Source organism: Notothenia rossii, assembly GCF_949606895.1.
Source record: "Notothenia rossii genome assembly, chromosome: 4".
Classification (NCBI taxonomy): domain Eukaryota; kingdom Metazoa; phylum Chordata; class Actinopteri; order Perciformes; family Nototheniidae; genus Notothenia; species Notothenia rossii.
The window spans coordinates 88,420,020-88,439,745 of NC_136902.1; the positions used below are offsets into that span (position 1 = coordinate 88,420,020).

The 19,726-nt window shown below is 41.9% G+C and overlaps 1 protein-coding gene across 1 annotated transcript in view; it reads right to left on the reverse strand.

Moving 5' to 3' along the window:
* dner (delta/notch-like EGF repeat containing) overlaps positions 1–15,300 on the reverse strand; it is a 90,192-nt gene extending 74,892 nt beyond the window's left edge. Inside the window, exon 1 of the mRNA XM_079677382.1 lies at positions 14,723–15,300. Within this exon, the coding sequence (XP_079533508.1) occupies positions 14,723–15,013 (291 nt within the window). The 5' untranslated portion in view covers positions 15,014–15,300. The remainder of the gene's footprint in view (positions 1–14,722) is intronic.
* Positions 15,301–19,726: the final 4,426 nt, after the last annotated feature.

The window sequence follows — 19,726 nt, forward strand, 5'->3', positions numbered from 1 at the left end:
TGTATTAAACAGGTACAGTATACAGCAGGTGTTCAAATAAGCAGAATACCTCTTTTGAATTCCTGTCAGGCTAAAAATGCGTCTGCAGCTGTTCCTGCTGGGAATTACTCACAGAGACACTGGAAGTGGAGCGTGCTGTTCCCGCTGTCACCTTAACAAATCTGTAAATGATCACATTTCTATTTCCCCCGTCTCTAAGGAAGTCGAGTAACAAAAGGATTCTGCACTCGAATAATTCGGTTGTACAAACAGAAATGATGTCATACCTCCTTTTGATCACTGTTTTAATGTGGGCAACATTTCTCCCAAAGAAAAACAGGTAGTAGGCACGGCTGAGGGTTTTTTCTTGCGTCTCCACCTGTTGATGTTTTGTCTTACTCCCCCCTTCGTCATTGCTCTGTTGCCATGGAAACCCCAGCAGAGGAATGGGGGCAGCGCGATAATAAAAAAGCGACACCGGACATGTTATCATCGCCTTCCTCCCACCAGCTTCGTCCCCGAATAGGAAGAAAACATTTTTGTTTTTGTATAATCTGCAACAGTGAAGAAGACGTAACTTGGTTTGCATTTAGTTTAAAAGAGCTCCAGATCTTTTGCTACGCACCGCCCACATGTGAAAACAAGTCAAAGAGCAGAGGATGAAGCCTCCACACACTCAAACACACCGTATCTTATCATTTCCTACTACTTTATCCAATCCACTTTATTTATATAGCAGTTTAAAAACAGAGGGTTTACCAAAGTGCTTCACAATGAACATAACATTATAATAAAATATAATATTACACGAATAGATAAAAGGAACACATAAGAAAAGATAAAAAGCACACATAACAATAAATACAAGGCACATAAAGGCTATGGACAGACAGTAGAAGCATACAAATAGGTCTGACATCGCTCAGACTGACTGGTAAGCGAGGGAAGAGAGGTGGGTCTTTAGGCGGAGTGGGCGACAATTTTAAATGAGGGGGCCGGTCGTTCCAGAGCCCGGAGGCCACCGATGAGAACGCTCGGTCTCCCCGGGTCTTTGTCTTTGTTTTTGGGACTATCAGCCGCAGCTGATCAGCCGACCTCAAAGCCTTTGAGGGGGTGTACACCTGTAAGAGGTCGGAGATGTACTCTGGGGCCAGCCCATTAAGAGATTTAAAAACAAACAATAAAATCTTAAAATGGACTCTAAAATGAACAGGAAGCCAGACTTGGTGTGATGTGGTCGAACTTGCGGGCTCCTGTAAGCAGCCGCGCCCCAGCGTTTTGTACCAGCTGCAGGCGGGCCAGCGAAGTCTTATTTAGGCCGGCATAAAGTGCATTACAGTAATCTAAACGAGTTGAAACAAAGGCATGAATTACACGCTCAAAGTTTAAAAAGGATAAAACCGGTTTAATTTGGGACAGGAGCCTCAAGTGATAAAAACCGGATTTAACCAGAGTTTATCTGTTTATCTCATTTAAAAGCACTGTCGATTTTGACACCCAGATTTGTGACCATGGGTTTTGCATACTGTTGCAGGGAACCCAGCTCAATGGAAGGGACATCACCATGTGGTCCAAACACAATTACCTCCGTTTTGCTCTCATTTATATTTAAAAGGTTTAGCGCCATCCAGGCCTTTATGTCAGTAAGACAGTCAACCAGGGGCATCAGGCTGATCTGCCCTCCTTCAGCTACCACTACAATTTAGAAATAGGTATGGCTATTTGACTTGCATCCTTTGGTCACTCTAACCCTTAATGAACACACAGTTAGACATGCTCTAAACAGTTTAGTAAATTAACGTTTTTTGACTGTAAGTATAAATATGCACATTGACGTTGAATGTTATCTCGTTACCACACTTATTTATTTGTGTCGGTTTTTTTAACTGCAGTGAGAGTTGCCAAAGAAATGTGGTTGTATGATGACCATAAAGATATATTCTATTCTATTCTTCAGGTGCCCCACACAACATTTAATTGTTCATATTTTTGATTCTGATAAAGCATATTTGTTTAAGTCTATGTAGACGTGCTCTTCACACATCATGACCTTCTCCTACGTCCTCCTACAGCTTTAATGATCTCACTGTAAAGCCTGCAGTCTGTATTGATTTAGTTAAAGGGTCTCCAAAAGAATCCTCCTTAACGTCAAATACAGGTCAAGAGTTCACTCCCTAGGGGTGTAAAAGTGTATTCGTCACGGTACGATATTATAACGATATTTTAGAAAGGCTATGTGATAATTGAGGCGTGTGGGTTAGTGCGTTCAGATTCAGGGGGTCACAGGTTCAAACCCCACTGCAGTCAGCATGTCGTTGTGTCCCTGAGACACTTCACCCCAAATTGCTCCTGTGGGGATTGTCCACAGTATTGAGTATGTAAGTCTCTTTGGATAAAAGCGTCTAACATGTAATGTAATTATTTCCCCTAACTCAAAGCTCAGGTTTTGTTTTACGACATACAAAAGTGTCAGTAAATACCCACATGTGAATGTCTGAAGCTTTTATATGTCTTCAAAAAGTTAGCCGCCTTTAGCTTAGCCTTGTGACCGTGAATCATAAAGTGGTGTTAATATATGGAGATTATTCTAGTTTGTCAGCATCAATAATGTACGTTTGCCCCAAAGCTAATTTTCTATACATTTCTAAAACCATCTAAGAAGAAAGAGAGGCCTTGAAATGCTAAATTAGTTTGTAGGAGTTTGAAAGATAAGGAAAGGCACACTACATCACTTTCATAGCGACTCCTCAATCACTCCTTTCCCAGCGAAAACTCTCCATGAATAGTCCTCTCACAGACTGCCTTCCCATGAGAGTCGTCCATCTTCTGAATACATAACAACACATTTGTGTGTATGGGCAGCTTTAAAATGTGACTCAATACAAAACAACAACAACATTTGTGTGTAGGAGGAAGCAGTAGACGCTGAGCCAGAGAGGAGGCGGCAACATGAGGGAAACTGAACATCATTAATGGACTTGTTTATTGTATTTTGCTTAATTTAAAACTGTATTTTTTAATATTATGTTTAATTAGTATGAATCCAAGAGAGAGTAGTGGTTCCGTAGTGACATCAAATCAACATCAGAACAAACATGGGTTGTATTTTTATATTTTTGTAATACTATGTCTTTGGTAAAGCCAATAAATAAATGCTTTCTTTGAGGCAACCTTGTGTGATAGCAATTAAAAAGGACTGCATGTCTTCATTCATTCGATCTGGCCTCCATAGTCTTTTCTCTGACTCAGTCGTGACACATCCATCAGTGATATATATTTGTGTCGACACAAAACTGCAATACAAGCTGTTCTTCTACACAACCTGAAATAAATACGATACGATAGATACTCTATTGTCAAATCAAGTCTGAAACACAGCAGATCTGATCAAATCTGTTCTCAAGTCAACTCACAACAACATGAACAGTTTGTCGATCGCATGCCACCATTTTCTTGGGGTTTTGCACGGACAAAGAGAGAGGGGGGGGGGGGGGTTGGGAAGAAGCATTTTATGTTAATCGAAATCACCATCGCACTGGAGTAACTGGTATTGGATTGTCATTTGTGTTCCTGTGTTTGGAGTAAAGGGTGACATTATTTAAAGAAATGGAGGTTGTTGTGCCCATTTGTATGTTTTTGTTGTGTGTTTGAAGCACTAGATGGCGCAAGTGGTATTTAGATGACCTCACCGTTTAAAGGTGCGGGCAGGGGCGGACTGGGACTATAAATCAGCCCGGGACTCTCGACCGGCACACTTCGGTACCGCAAGTAAAGACCGCTAGTAAATTGTCGACGGGGGGTGCTAGTGACTGACGGCCCGTCCACACACAGGCATGAAAAAAATCTTGATACTGGGCGTGTCTGAAGCTTGGCGATTTCACGCGCCCAAGGCGACCAACAACCAATCAGGAATCTCCCAGGAATCTCCCGCCCGCCCCCGGCATACAAAGCCGTCCATTCAATGTTAAAACCATAGACTGTATAAACGAAGTAAACTTGATATAAATTCCCCAAACAGGTGAAAACCTACCAGTTTCACCAACTGTCTCTGGCACCTCCCTCCATGCCTTGTTCCTCCGGTTTAGGTCCCGGTAGGTGAACAGAGAGCAGTCATAAAGAACCGGGACATTTCCTACAGCGATGATTAATTTATCCTCCATTTTATGACATACGGAAAAGACCTGCGGTATCTGCACACACGCAGTTTGATTGGCTAGCGCTTGTACTGGCGGGATTTGCATAAACGGGATTTGATTGGCTGATGCCAGCTTCGAAAGCATCGGGAGCATCAAAAGTTGAACATTGCTCAACTTTTGATGCTCACGATGCTGGCAAAGCCATGCTCCGCTCCCCACAATGCAGTTCGGCGAAGATTAAAAATATTCTACGTCACCCCATTCAAGTGAATGGGCGAAGCTTTGAAAGATTTTTTTCATGCATGTGTGTGGACGGGCCGTAATCCGACCGGCCCATCGCCCGAGCGTCCCGATGGCCAGTCCAGCAGTTTTCGACCGCGTTGCCAACACATGCTGTTCTGGGGTTTAATAAATGGTATTAATAACAAGAATGTCGTGGTTGTAATTGGAGAGCGTACGCGTCTAACTAAAAACTACACCGTATCAATCCATGGTGATATTGAGTGGCAATAGTCACCGCAGAGCTGATTTGTGTTTCTTCCCGCCTATAAATAAGACTGCCTATAATTAGACATATTTAAACCGGTGAAATAGCTGAAAGAAATTGGTGGCAATTCAGAGATACGGAGGGTTAAGAAGTGTCAAAGAAAAATGTGTGATAGAGAGCCAAACACATCCTGATGCCAAAATAAAAATACTTCTTTTACAAATTCAGCTTTGTGACTTCCACCTCAAACACATGCACACACCCGTCTTCACACACTTGTTTATTAGATCCTGAAATAACTTGCGACAACCTGTAAAGCTTATCTTATGTCACCATTTATGTTTTCTGTTGCTGTATCCTGGGATTCAAGATGCAAGGCTTTCATTGTCATTCTTGCAGCTACAGTGTAGTTATGTCGGTGAAATAGGTAGATGATATCCACATTGTTAACCCCAATTATTTTTGTTCAATTATGAGCAAACAATAAGACATATGGAACCTGTTGAATGAGCTGAAACATTGCTGGCGATTCAGAGATATGAAAACGTAATGCCAAATGAAAATATCTCGATTCAGCTTGTGTGTGTGACTTCCACCTCTCACACATACACACACACACACCGCTGACACACACACTCATTACGTTGACAGCAGCAGCAACAACAAGGAGGCGAATCATTAGAAGCGACAGCACGGAGACGGTGTTAGAGGGTTATTATAGGGGTGGAGTGCTGCTGAGTAAGAGCTGCTCGGCCCCTTTTTTACATTATACTGCGCACCGTGACACTACTCGCTGCTCCATTAAAAAGATATAGATAGCAACAAGGGCAGACAAGAAGCAGTACAAAAAAAACACCTAAACTGAACCCCTGGGAAAACAGGAATGACTTATTTTCCATCCAGGACAGAGAGAGGAAAGTTACAGCAGACTCACAAAGATTTAGGAGGCCATGACGCAGAGATGGGAGCGCTGATCCTGAGGAGTGTCCGCAGTACGCCTTGAAGGTTATGTGAGGAACTGGTCAGACTGTATGTAATGACACAAGGTATAAAATATGACTGCAGTAACACATTTCTTTATTAAATTGTCACTGGCAGAGCTGTGCATGTTGCCTTCAAAATGTTTAATGCTGTTCCAATTGTCTTATGAATAATATTTCATTATGCATTCATCTGCTTAATGGTAAGATAATAAAATAAATAACATGCAACATTTAGATTTTTAGGGATTTATGTAAGTTGTTGTAAAGTGACCTGAAATATTGTGGCATTTACTGTTTGAACAAAAGCTTCCTTTGAGCTTCATGGCAATCGGGACGTGTCTTAAAAGTGCACTTTTTCTAATGGTCAGCAGGGGGCGACTCCTCTGGCTGCAAGCATAAGTCTGATAGAATAGAAGTCTCTGAGGGAATGAACACACTTGTAACTTGATGTATTACCTCATTTAAAGGTCCCATGTCATGCTTCTCCGGTTCTTACCCGTCCCCTTGTGTGTTATGACGGTTTTTCTGCATGTAAACGGTCTGCAGAGTCACAAACCCTCAAAGTACACCCTGTAGCGAGTAAAACTCTAACAGAGAGAAGACCTGTCTATGCTACCCAGAACGCCTCATTGGACATTTCTCTTTTTCCATTGTTCAGTGACGTGCCCATACCCAAATGGACCAATCCGTGGAGTCGTTACGTTACGTCCGCGGAGCCGTTACATTAAGTCTGTGTGAGGAAGTCCGTGGATTGGCCTCACACACACACACACACTCAATCTTTTCTCAGCTGCAGCTCCGCCAATTTCTCCTCCCTGAGACGGCGGGACGCGACGAGGCTGTGAGTCGGTGTGTGAGCACAAGCTCCAAGCCAGGCTGGGGGTGTGTGTTCAGGCTGGTTTCGGGCTGGGTTTCGCTGTCTCGCAGACGGCAAATGGGCTCATAGGGAGGGGGGGGGGGGGGGGGGGGGGGCAGGAGCTCCAACAAGCCGTTTAGGACAGAGAGTGAATACACATAGCCTACTATACTGAGATGCTGTATGAGAAACCAATGTGAGTTTGGAAAATTGCACAATATACATCTATTCTAGTAGACCTCAACAATGGAATTATGATCAGTAGAAATGGCCATGACATGGGACCTTTAAAATGTCCAAGACGTGTTTATGGTCTCATTTGTACGTGATAGGCTAAGGGGTGGAACATCTCTAAGCGCTGACCAATCACAACAGAGCTGGCCAGCTAACCAATCAGCGCAGACTGGGCTCTGGTTTCAGACAGAGGGTGAAAAGAGGTGCTGCAGCACAGGCAGTATGAGAGAAATAAAGAGCTTTTTGAACATTAAAGCATGGAGACATGTCCCAGTAGAGACACTACATACAAATATGAAGCTGAAAATGTTACCAACATCTCCAGAAACTCTCTGTTAGCTTGGCTAAAACGATAACTATTCAAATGGTATCCAAATGATACTTGAAGAGCTAACCTTGTCAAACACATCAAGTGAAAATAAATCTAATATATGATTTTCAGCCTTCATCACGGACCCGTAGGTGACTGCAGCGATCAATACGAGGAGAGAAAAAGCACTCTGTGTACAGTTCATCTCCTGTATCATCCATATGGATCAGGCCACACTCACCACTCACACACCTCCTCTCCACATGTTTCCCAAAGATCAAACGACCAGGTGATGTGTGATATGGAAATGACCCGAATGATTGGCCACGAGCCCTCCTGCTCAAAGGCAGCACGGACCGCCTCGGAACATCTGAGGACATCAGCATGAATAGTGATCGCTCCGTGATAATGGCTCAAAGGAGACTGTGTTTTCTGAATCACAGGTAGTGCCCGGGTTATGAACAGTCTGTTTCCAAAGTGACATCTCTGCTCCCATCGAACCGTCTGTAACCGATTGATTACACAAGAACGCTTCCCTTTGCAGATTATCCAACAGTTTGCAGCTAACTTATTATCCAAGTCAAAATGGGAAAACATCAACAATTGACTTCCTTACTTTAATTAGATTAACTATTTCTGCTTTTGACACTTCTTTTGCTCCAATGTCAGTCCAACATGTTCAGAAATCTTTCCCCTTATGCGGAACTGCTTTGATCTTAATGATTATTGTCCCGTGGTTTCAAACCTAAACAAACTCTTCATTCTAAGCCCGTCAAAAACATTCCCCTCAACAAATAATATTGGGGTATGCAATAAACACTGAAACCTTTAGGGGTTGCTACTGAATATCCTTAACCGTATACATACTGCTAGGTGCTTTAAAGGAGGGTGAAGCAAAAGAGAAGAGGAATGTAACATCGTAACTAAGGTAAAAACACACAGAATAACTCTCTAAAGTAGATTTCAAGATGCAAACCATGAAATAAGTACATTTTCACCAACATGGCGACATCATAATGTGACAAAATGGGGTTTGTCTCGTCAAAACTGTCCCCACATTAGTCCTGTCCAAATAGACAATATTGGAAAACAGCTGCTTGATTTGGTTGTTTAATAAATTAATAAAGAATGATTGTGATGATGGTTAGCTGTGCATTCAGAGCCTTTAGCAACAAACTCAGTGTGTCCAGTTAGCCCTTATTATCCCTAAATAGCTACCGATCAGACAGACTGTATTCCATATAGAGAAGTTTTTGCCTCTTTATAAAGCAGAATTATTATTTTTGCATGACGTGTTTGAACATGACCTCTGATATGTCAGTGGCAGACATATACAGATAGTGATGTTGGTGGATTACAACAAAGATTAGATGATTTGGGTTTCATCATCATCAGCTTTTATTTGAAGAGACTCTTGGTCCATTATTAAAAAACATCAGTGGCGAACCGTGTCTATCACAACTGGACCTTCTGTAGACACACACACACACCAATATATGATTGGTTGATCAAACTGTCAGTCCAAACGTACGCTCTCATTCAGTGCAACGACCAGGGCATTCTTAATATACAGGTGTTAATGCTGACCCATGTTCGAGATTATCTGACCGTGTAAAGCCAATTATAAATGCAGAAATGCCTCATTCAGTATTTACTTAGTTTCTACAAATAAAACAATTAGTTAATTAATGGATTCGCTTTTTTTCTGACATAAAAAGCAATTTCATATTATTTTCCCTATCTGATCAATTATTGTCAAACATGCTCTGGTTCCCTTGTCTTTTCTGCTATTAATTAAGGAGGCACTAGCTCTACATGATATCATGACATCTAAAATAAACACTTGGAAGACCTTAATTGGCCCGTAAGGAAAAGCAGCCAAAGCCACACGATGTTCCTCTGGAGAAACGACAATATTGAGTTCAACAGAAGTACTTCAGCAAATAGAGCAATAAGTAGGAGTACCTCACACACACGCACGCACGCACGCACGCACGCACGCACGCACGCACGCACGCACGCACGCACACACACACACACACACACACACACACACACACACACACACACACACACACACACACACACACACACACACACACACACACACACACACACACACACACACACACACACACACGGTTTACCTTCTCTGGATGTCGGGTGTTAATAGCAAATTTCTCGCTGTGTTCTGAATTTAACATCTAATTAGCTTCTCTAATCTGTTGCTGAGTCTTCTGGAAAAAAAATCTGCAAAGTGTGAGATATTTTCATGCAAATGAAATTCAATCAATGTGAAACAAGCTATTTTTAGAAGTTGGCTGAAGTGCATAAGGTGGTGCAGCGATGTCAGCATACTGTGGCTTCATCCAAATTCATGAAACATGTGAAACTGCACGAAGGAACGAGTCAGAGTTCCTGGGGTCTCAAAGTCTGTGGCATATGTCAGACATAGATACAGTATAAAGACAAGATTAAAGACAGCCTCCAACTCAAAAATGTGCTTTTCTTATGTTAATGTATTATAAATGACTACACTGTTTCATTATTGAGGGCTTCTACATTTGTGTACTGCAGTAGGAGATGACTGTGCAACTTTTCAAAATCGGACACATCACGCAGACTTCAATGACTGTCTAAATACAAATTAGGGTTGACACACCTTTTTAAGCTTTAAATTGAAGGTCTTATCAAATTCTTTCAAGACCTATTTACCTCAAGTTGAAGGAACAACATGAGTTTGAATTACAACACACTGAATACAGAAATGACACAACAGCAGGACACACTCATACAGCAGAACATAGCATTTTTACTAACATTCATTTAAAAAATACAATTTTAAGATGTGTAATTTCTATTATTGCACAAAACAATATATGTTGTCATATTTAATATCCCATTTCTATTTTGTCTATTTTCAAAACCTTCAAGGGTCCTCTTGTTCCCAAACTCTTAGGATATCAAGGCAAATTCTGACACACACCTGTCTCTAAACACACACACCTGTCTTTAAACACACACCTGTCTTTAAACACAACACATGCAGCAAAGCCTCCTGCCGAGCAAGAGCCGCATTAGCATAGGGAAAGTCATTACAGGCTAAACATGGTGCTGTGGAGATTTTGGGCGAAAACCTGACGCCGGAGCTTCAGCTTCCTTAAAACTCTCTACGAAAAAAAACATTTGATATTATTGTACTTATCACAAAACAGTGAAGCTTTAATGTCAACCACTGCCAGTTGAAAGGTAACAAGCTAAACAACAAAAGATGCTAACTGCACTTACCAGGCTGCTTGTTGCCGAGTTTGGTGAACAACAACAGTCTTCTCATTTTGAGTGAAGTAGTTTGACTAAATCTCTACGGTGACTCTTAATTAGAGGTAGAAAAATAAGGTAAAATACAAAATAAAAAGGTAGGAGGCCTAAACTCGCCATGATACGCACGCTCACCTCAGCAGGTGCAGAGTCAACCCTCCCGATTTTCGTGGGAGACTCTCGATTTCATTGCCCTCTCCCGGTTTTCTCCCGGGGTCATATTTCTCCCGCATTTCTCCCGATTTCTGACAAAATCAGATTTAGTCAGGACTGTTTCCACTCAGACTTTAATACAGCTACACCATTGTTTGGTTTCCATGGTAACACGTCTCTTTAGTAGCGCGCAACTGAAAGTCTGAGAGGGTGAGGCAGATAGTCACAGAAAACAGAACAAGAATCGACAACTACTCTACTCTCTGACTGCAGTCAAGCCAGCCTCCACTCGGGAAAACCTAGTCAAGCCAGTCCGCACGTGATATTGCGGTGCGCGAATATCCTATGCATTACGGTAGAGTCAAAACAATTCATCCCTCTGTGTTTAGATGAGAATAAAACAAAAAAAATCAGGACATTCTGATGTAGAGTTTCAAAATAAAAGACCTTTGAAGTCTCATGAGCTATCATCCCCCCCCCCATTTTGCATTTTGAAATGCTCCCGATTTCTGTGTTCTCAAGGTTGGCAAGTATGAGAGGGGGGCATGGCCAGATACAGACTGTATTGATGAGGAAGAGAAAGAAAGCAGAGATACTGCGACCTCAACTTCAGAGGTTTCTTCTACTTTTAATGTGTATAGAGAAGATAGTCATTATGCCAGAGGATTTGAACATACTTTGAACCAAATGTAGGTGCAGAGTTTGAAGGAGTATTTCGATATTGTGGAAAATAAACAGGCTTTATTGACTTTCATTACAACTCTGAGGTACAGTTAGCAGTTACTTTGTACATATAAAAACACATGATGTGCTGATATGCTATCATGCAGTCACAGGTACTAATAATCTACACAGTATTTCAAGTATCTAAATGTGATACTCATTAACATAATACAGTAGGCTACTAAAATAAATGTATAAAAACAGGATATTGAGTACTTTTACTTTTAGTACCTTAAGTATATTTTTATGCTAATACTTTTGTACTAAGTGAAATGACAGAATCCGCACTTTTACTTGTAGCGGAGTATTTTAAGGCCATAGTATGTGTACATTTACTTCAGTAAAGGATCTGAGTTCGACAATGCTTATAATTATAGGCTAGTCAATACTCTATCAGCAAATATCTTCCCTTTTACCAGCTATTATAAAAACATGAATGCATCAATAATCATTATTAACTATAACAAGTAATTTTTAACAAGCAACGTTTTGATGCTAATACTTTTGTACTTTTACTTCAGTAAGATTTTGAATGCAGGACATTCAATTATAACAGTGTTTTTTTAATTTAGATCTCAGTACTTCTTCATCTGTGGTTGGAAGATTAGGTGAAACATTAAAAAAAATGACAGTAAGATGCCTGAAAAGATGCTAATAAACCAGAGATAACACCTGTTAGTGAGAAGTCACCTGCAGGTGTGGAAAGAAATAAGGTGATGAGGAAGGATCTAAAAATCATCATTAAGTCAAAAACGTCTCTGTGAGCTCACTAAGACGAGGCAGAGCTATCGGCTGCAGAAACCACTTAATTACTTTTGTGCTTCCTCAGAGATATCACCTCTTCCACCACCTTCAGTCCCACATCACCTCTCCAAATAACTTCACATTTAAAGTATATTCAGTCCTCATAATGCTGAGGCTGTAAACTTAAATCCAGCCTGCTTTCCGTTGCTTTAGAAGGAGCTGAGCGGCACCAAGTCCCTGGTCTAGCTTCATGACAGATGGCTGTGTTGCGCTGCCACAGCTCTTTTGTGTTGTAGAGCAAGTTACCAAATCCATCAGGGCGCACAACAGGCCTTTCAATAATGAATAAGCCAGAGGCAGAAACGCTAATAACTCAGAGAAAGGCCAGTGGTGAATTCCAATAGGACAGCTTACAGGCTGGCGTCCAGAAAAGGTGCAGGCTGATATTAAAAGTCAGCCAGTTTAGCGAATAAATTGGGTTTGTTTCCCCCCGCTGCCTGCTGCTGTGGTTCGCTTTGATTCCTGGCAGAATAAAACACAGCCAGGGGGGGTTTGTCACAAAGCTTTTAACGGATTTAAAAAATGTTGCAGTATATATCCTGAAATCAACAGGCATAGCTGGTTTAATCCCAAACATACCATACAAGTTTACAGATTGTTTTCTGCTCTAATCCTGCGCCCCAAGTTTGAAATAAAATACGATGAAGACGGTTAGGGAGGAGGGTCACACAACAGGATTTCTTCACTAAGCTGCGAAACTAGGACTCTTTTCAAGAAGAGATCAATAGTGTTATGTTCCTACTAACGCCTCTCTTTTCCCAATCTGCTGTCCTCCTCCGTTCCTTCCTATCTCTTTCTTCCATCTCCTCTCTCACTGGACCATCTGTGTAGTGACGCATGCAGAGGACAGAGGGATGCAAACCAGCTCTGCGCTCAGCCAATCAGGTCATTCACCAAATCTCAATTGACTGCTGCTCCAGTTTCCATGGAGAAGAAACATCCAGCGTTGAGGGGAGAGAGGCAAACAAATCAATGATTCCCCCTCAGGCCTGGCTCGGAGTCTGTGCTTGGACCCGATGTTTGCTGCATAAGAGATAACGCTGGGTAGTGTGGTAGCAGAAGAGGAAAAAGTGTAGCTTTTGCTTGAAAAATATGAAAATGAGATGCGTGTTTAGTCAAGCCTCAGCTCAGGTTGTGTGACAACCATGTCCTCTGTGGTTTGTTGGAGCAGTGAAGCAGCAGTAACAAGCTGCAGCTGCTTTCTATTCTGAAACCAGCACAGCCAAGTCTGCGCACCTTGGATCGGCTTCAATCCTGCTGCACACCAGCAGCAAATATGTCTCATATACTGGCATGCATACACAAAGACAAGCAGACATACTGTATGCATAGCCAGATGTAAACACAAGGGGGGTGTGTGACTGCCACCTGTTGGTGATTCTGCTAAAGTTCACCCGGTCACCTTCCCTCCTGATGCTGCAGCAGACTCATTTATCCTCTCTGCACCGGGGACGCATGACTCAGAGGACTCGCTGCCTTTATGCTACACACGCTTAGCCACAGATAGTACATGTACTCCAGCAGAGGAGCAGGTTAATGTTGAGATAAGTGCATGGTGGACAACTTAAAATGTCCTTGAGTAGTTACAAATGATGCAGTAAGAAGATGTCCACTTCATGGTCGCGTAAAAGCAGATACATCCTTGTTGTACCTGCTCAAATCATTTCTTACTGATAGAAAGAAGTATAATTGTTCACTAACAGTCATATTCCTGCATTTGTTCTGGGACAATGCTGGACATTTGCGGTCTCTTATCCTGAAAGGACACTGAGCAGAACACCTGGACGCACTGAACGCATCTTAGATCTGTTAATCGTGGTTTATCCATCACCATTATTACATTATTTCATCAACAAAGTCGAAATAAAATCTTGAGAATCAGTCGAGAAAGTATAGATTTTTTTTTTGCATTTAATGAAAAATAATACTTCTTCAACGCTGAAGGGTGTTCAAAGAGACCGGTGACATTGCTAAGTGCGTACAAAAGCAGGCGGACATAGACAACTTTACAAATACTGTAGGAGATGTTGTGAAACAAAAAGCTCATTAATGAGTGTTCAGATGTTCCAGTTAATGAATGCAGTGTGAAGACTCCTTTCGGCCAGATGTTAATAGATTTCTATCTCACATTTAAAGTATGGTGCAACATAGGAATGTATTTATAACTCTACCTGTGGATATACTGTGTGCGCCATATGGTAGATAAGCTTTACATCCAAAAATATATTCCACATTACGCCATATTCACACACACGCGCGCGTATAGATCTACAGTTCACACTCTCGCTGCTGCCTCTCTCTTTCCTCCTGTTGCCACAGCAACGCAGCACTCGTCTCCGTGTCTCGGTGACAGCACATGCTCCCATTAAAAAACCATCGGAGGAACAGCGAGGAGCAAACACACACACACACACACACACACACACACACACACACACACACACACACACACACACACACACACACACACATACACACACACACACACACACACACACACACACACACACACACACTGCTCACTATTAATACAGTTAAACTAAAAGATTGGAAAGGTTGACTTTGAAGGTTGCAGGATTTGGCTCAACTTGCAAAGAAAACACTGATAGGATGCAGGTTTGACACACACACACACACACACACACACACACACACACACACACACACACACACACACACACACACACACTGCTCAGTACACACTCAGGTAGATGACAGTATAGTCGGAGTGGTCCGTACCTCACAGTTGCGCCCGGTGAAGCCCCTGCTGCAGGTGCACTTGTACTCCCAGGTGTCCTCCAGCAGGGCCAGGCAGACTCCTGCGTTGAGGCAGGGTCGTCCCTCACAGGGGTCCGGGCGAGGAGTGGCCTGCGTGGGGGTGGGTTGCGCCGGGGCCGGGGTGTCCGGGGACAGCTGGAAGGTGGAGGGGAGGACGCTGCTACTGCTGCTGCCCAGGAGGAAGAGGAGGAAGAGGAGTGGAGGAGCTGTGGAGCTTTGGGGCATCTGGGGAGGACGGCGGCACATCCCCATCCTCTTTGGTTCCTCTTCTGCTTCTTCTTGTGTGAATTTTACTCCTGTTTCCTCAGAGTTCAAGTAGCTGCAGGGAGAAGTGTGTGTGTGTGTGTGTGTGTGTGTGTGTGTGTGTGTGTGTGTGTGTGTGTGTGTGTGTGTTTGTGTGTGTGTGTGTGTTTGTGTGTGTGTGTGTGTGTGTGTGTGTGTGTGTGTGTGAGAGAGAGAGAGAGAGAGGCTTTTGAAATAGAGAGAGAGAGAGGATGTGGAGCCTGAGCGGTGCGCAGGCAGAATGACTGAGAGCAGACTGCCTGATGCTGTGGAGGCTGAGGGGGTAGGCAGGGGGAGAAGGGGAGGGGTCTCGCCTCTCTTCTGCCTCCGAGTCATAGTGACGATGATAGCTGACGACATCAACTCACCAAACACACACACACACACACACACACACACACAACACACACACACACACACACACACACACACACACATACTCTCTTTCTAGTGCAGGGGAGCCAGTCTGCACCCTCCTCATTTAAGAGTCTCATCATCCATAACCTCCTTGGAGTCGGACTCTCAAGGTGGAGAAGACAGAGGAAGAGGAGGAGGAGGAGGAGGAGGAGGAGGAGGAGGAAGAGGAAGAGGAGAAACGCCTCATCAGCTTTGCCATAAGATTAGCTGCTTCCCGGAGATAACACGCGGTAATACACCAACAGGGGATGATGCACTCCAAGTCCAAAAATAGCTCAATAATGCAGATGGAGCCTAAAAAATGTATAAATAGAAATACAAGATCATAAAACAGTTGCCAAAAAGCAGCATGAACACAGATCCTGCAATCCTAAAGGTCATAACCTTTATTCACTTGGGTGGTTAAAGAACTTGTCATAAAACATAATCATTGGATAAGAATAAACATCTATTTTTACATGAAGGGGTCAGCATCATTTGATGTCCAGTACAAAGACACAGGTTGTGTAGGTTATTCTGTTTTTGGGTGGATTTTCCCTCGGGTACACCGAGTCCCTAATTTGATTTAATGCTTCTTTTAATCCTGCAGTGTGCTCACAGAGGTGTTAGGTAACTAATGACCTATCAACTTTTTTCAAGGACACTAAACTTTGAAAGGTGCGGTCCATACATTTTAAATTGTATTCGTCATTAGCCATAAGCCACCATTTTTTTAATCTAAACATTGACATTTCTTTGTATGAAGATCTGTTGTGATTGAGATGTCCCACCCCTTAGCCTATCACGTACAATGGGCTGGAGCGCTAGCCAATAAAAGCGCAAGTGTTTCGTAGTGATGGCACTATTTTCTAGGGCAGTGTTTCTCAAACTTTTTCATACGAAGGACCACTTAACCCAAAAATAAAACACTCGCGGACCACCTAACTCCACAAATATCCAAAAACACATAGTTTTTCAAGAAAAGATTACAAATCGCCTGAAAATCGTACAAACAAGTGGCAACATGTGTGACGAAGGTGTTGCGCTGGGCTATATCATGCAATCAAACGTGAAACTTAAGCTCGCTCCATTGCGGAGATATTCCCGCGAGAGTGCAGAAAACTTAAATGTATTTATTTATTTCAAATGTGAAATTTTACCAATATACTCCGGGACCACTAGGGGGCACTCACGGACCACCAGTGGCCCGCGGACCACACTTTGAGAAGCACTGGTAAACAAAGGAGTCCAAAGGAGTTGCTGAGGCAGGGGGAAACAGGGGTTGCGGTCGGATAGTTTAAAAATCAGCTCCTACCCAGCCATAAACTTTTGGTTCTAAAAACATTCTGAGAGTGTTACAGTCATTGTTCTAGGAAGATTTTCAGCGGGAAGTTTTTGTTTGGTTCCCAGAACGTTCTTCTGAAAGGTAGGATAACGTTCTCTAAAAACATTCTTAAAATGTTTGGTGATAACATTATTAGAACATTATGCCCTCCTATTCTTAAAACGTTTTCAGCGGGAAGTTTTTGTTTGGTTCCCAGAATGTTCTTCTGAAAGGTAGGATAACGTTCTCTAAAAACATTCTTAAAATGTTTTTGATAACATTGTTAGAACATTATGCCCTACTGTTCTTAAAACATTTTCAGCTGCAAGTTAGATTTTTAATGTTGCCAGAATGTTATTATTTTAGAGAAGGATAACATGGTTTATGTTAAAGAAGTTATGCAAATGTTATATGGTAAACATTTACTAAAATATGTTTACATTATTTGAACATAGAGACATAATATTCCTGTAATTGTTCAACTCAAAATTCCACTGGACTGACCACTGTGGTCATTAGGATGATTATGATAGTTTGCTTAACTATTGGAATTTGACTATTAACACATGTAAAAGGATGAATCGGAATCAGCTGGTGAAAGTAAAATTTGTTTATTAGAAAAGGGGAGCTGGGAGTGGAGGTTGGTTATGGCGGCAGTGGGAAACAGTTGTTCCAGGGTGGGAAGAGAGGCCAGGCTGGTCTTGGGAGTGTGGAAGGCATTGGATTCCTCCTGGGAGAGACACAAAAATCAGTGTGAGGTAAAAGCAGGTAAAGTTGTCAAAGAATATGCTGGTAAAAAAGCTAGAGCGGCACGCAACAAACCGTTCACGGCAACAATCCGGAAGGGAATGAGTGCGGGCTGCAGGCTTTCATAGTGTGGCTGACGAGCAGGTTGCAGGTGTGGTTGATTGGAGATTGCTCCGTGTAGCCGTGTAGAGCAGACCAGCAGGCAGAGAGAGACACACACAGTAGAAGCAAACACATACAAACACTAACGGGTTTCAGGGACGGGCAGTGATAGTCGGTCCGTTCTTCTATATGTCTGTCTTTGGTTTTCTAAGTGTTATTCGATCCATATGACAATAGAGATACGTATGTGCATAAACAACCAAAACACTTGGGGTATAATGTTCGAACAATGTTATCACCGAACATTTTAAGAATGTTTTTAGAGAACGTTATCCTACCTTTCAGAAGTACATTCTAGGAACCAAAATAAAACTTCTCGATGAAACCATTCCTAGAACAATGCATGGTAACATTCTCAAAATGTTTTTAGAACCAACTATGTCTAGCTGGGAACTCAGACATGCCTACGCAAACATGCAATATCATGAATTACGGGCTTGTTTTTTTCTAAAAAGGAAAATGTGGTGACATCAGATTTATTTTAAACATCCTTTTCAAACAAATGCAAAAACTTTTTTAAAGCGCACAACAAATAAATCTGACGTTGACCATGACCCTGTTAATATTTCGCATCAAAGGAACATTTTATAAAAAAATAATAACCTCCTGAAAACATTATCCAAATGTTGCTTCCAAAATGTTCTTCTTTGGTTATCGTGTAACATTGAGGGAATGTTCTATAAAAGAATATCTTTAATGTGTTACCCCAACAACATCCAAAACACATCCTTAGAATGTCGGAGGCAAAACATTACACCTTTGACTTATCACATTAAAGGAACATTTTATAAAACACTTTCTGTCATCTCAGGCCTCAATAACATCCTGAAAACATTTTCAGAATGTAGCTTGGAGAATGTTCTTTATTTGTTATCATGTAACATTGAGGGAACGTTTTATATAGAACATCTTTAATGTGTTACCCAACAATGTCCAAAACACGTCCTTAGAATGTTGCAGGCAAAACGTTCCACCTTTGTTAACATATCGCATTAAAGGCCCCAATAACCTCCTCAAAACATCCTCTGAATGTTGCAGTTAAAACGTTATGTCTTAGTTAACCTTGAACCTTATAGGAACATTATTTGAAATAATAAACATCCTAAAAAGGTTCTTTGAACATCAGATTAAAACTTTTCTTTAAAACCTTGTTAGAACCAATCGGTAACGTTAGCCAAAGTTGTGAGAACGTTCCCCGCTAGCTGGGATGTATTTATTATAAACATTAGTCCTTAACATCTATCACTGTGTATATCACCATTCAAACATCTTTTAAAAGTTGAACAGACCCTACACAGCTCAGTGAAATGTTGACTTTATTCTCCTTTTGGTTAGGGAGGTCCAGTGGTTCCTAAACTAAAGGATGTAATAAAGGAAGTTTGAAACCTCCTTTCCTTTCATTTAGAGAATTCGAACGGCACTTATCATGGCTGCCACTGAGGGACTTCCGGGTCATTTCACTCCGTTAGGAAGGTTCCTAAACTAAATGGACTATTCAACTTCAGCCAGCGATTTACATGCACAAAAACATATACGACACACAACAGGAAAGGGATACGCATAATAGGGCCACTTTAATTGAAGTGCACCTCTTGTATAGCTGTAGTGTATATGAATCGGTTATGACTGAGAGACAGGAGAAAACAGGCACAAAAAAAACCTGCACTTCTCTCAAACCCCCCCCCTTACCTTCTCTTGAACATGGAGCAGAAGTTTAAACAGTCCTTGGCCTCGTCCTCTTCATCCGTCTGAATCCTGAAGGATTATTTGAATTATTTGAAGGATTAAAGTAACGTGTTAGGGCAGGAAAGTTCAATCTGGTATATTCCTTTTAATGCCACCTTATTTATATTCATGTGTGTTAAATTAGAAAGGACAAAGTATCTTTTCCCTCCCCCAATATATTGAGGTGAATTCCTTGTGTTTAGAGAAGGATGGGAGCAGGGGACTCCTTATTTGGGAAAGACCAAGGCTCTGGAATGCTTCCCTCGTAAAAGAAGGGGGGTGCGTGACACAATCTTGTAGCAGATGTGTATGTGTTTTCATTGAAGTAA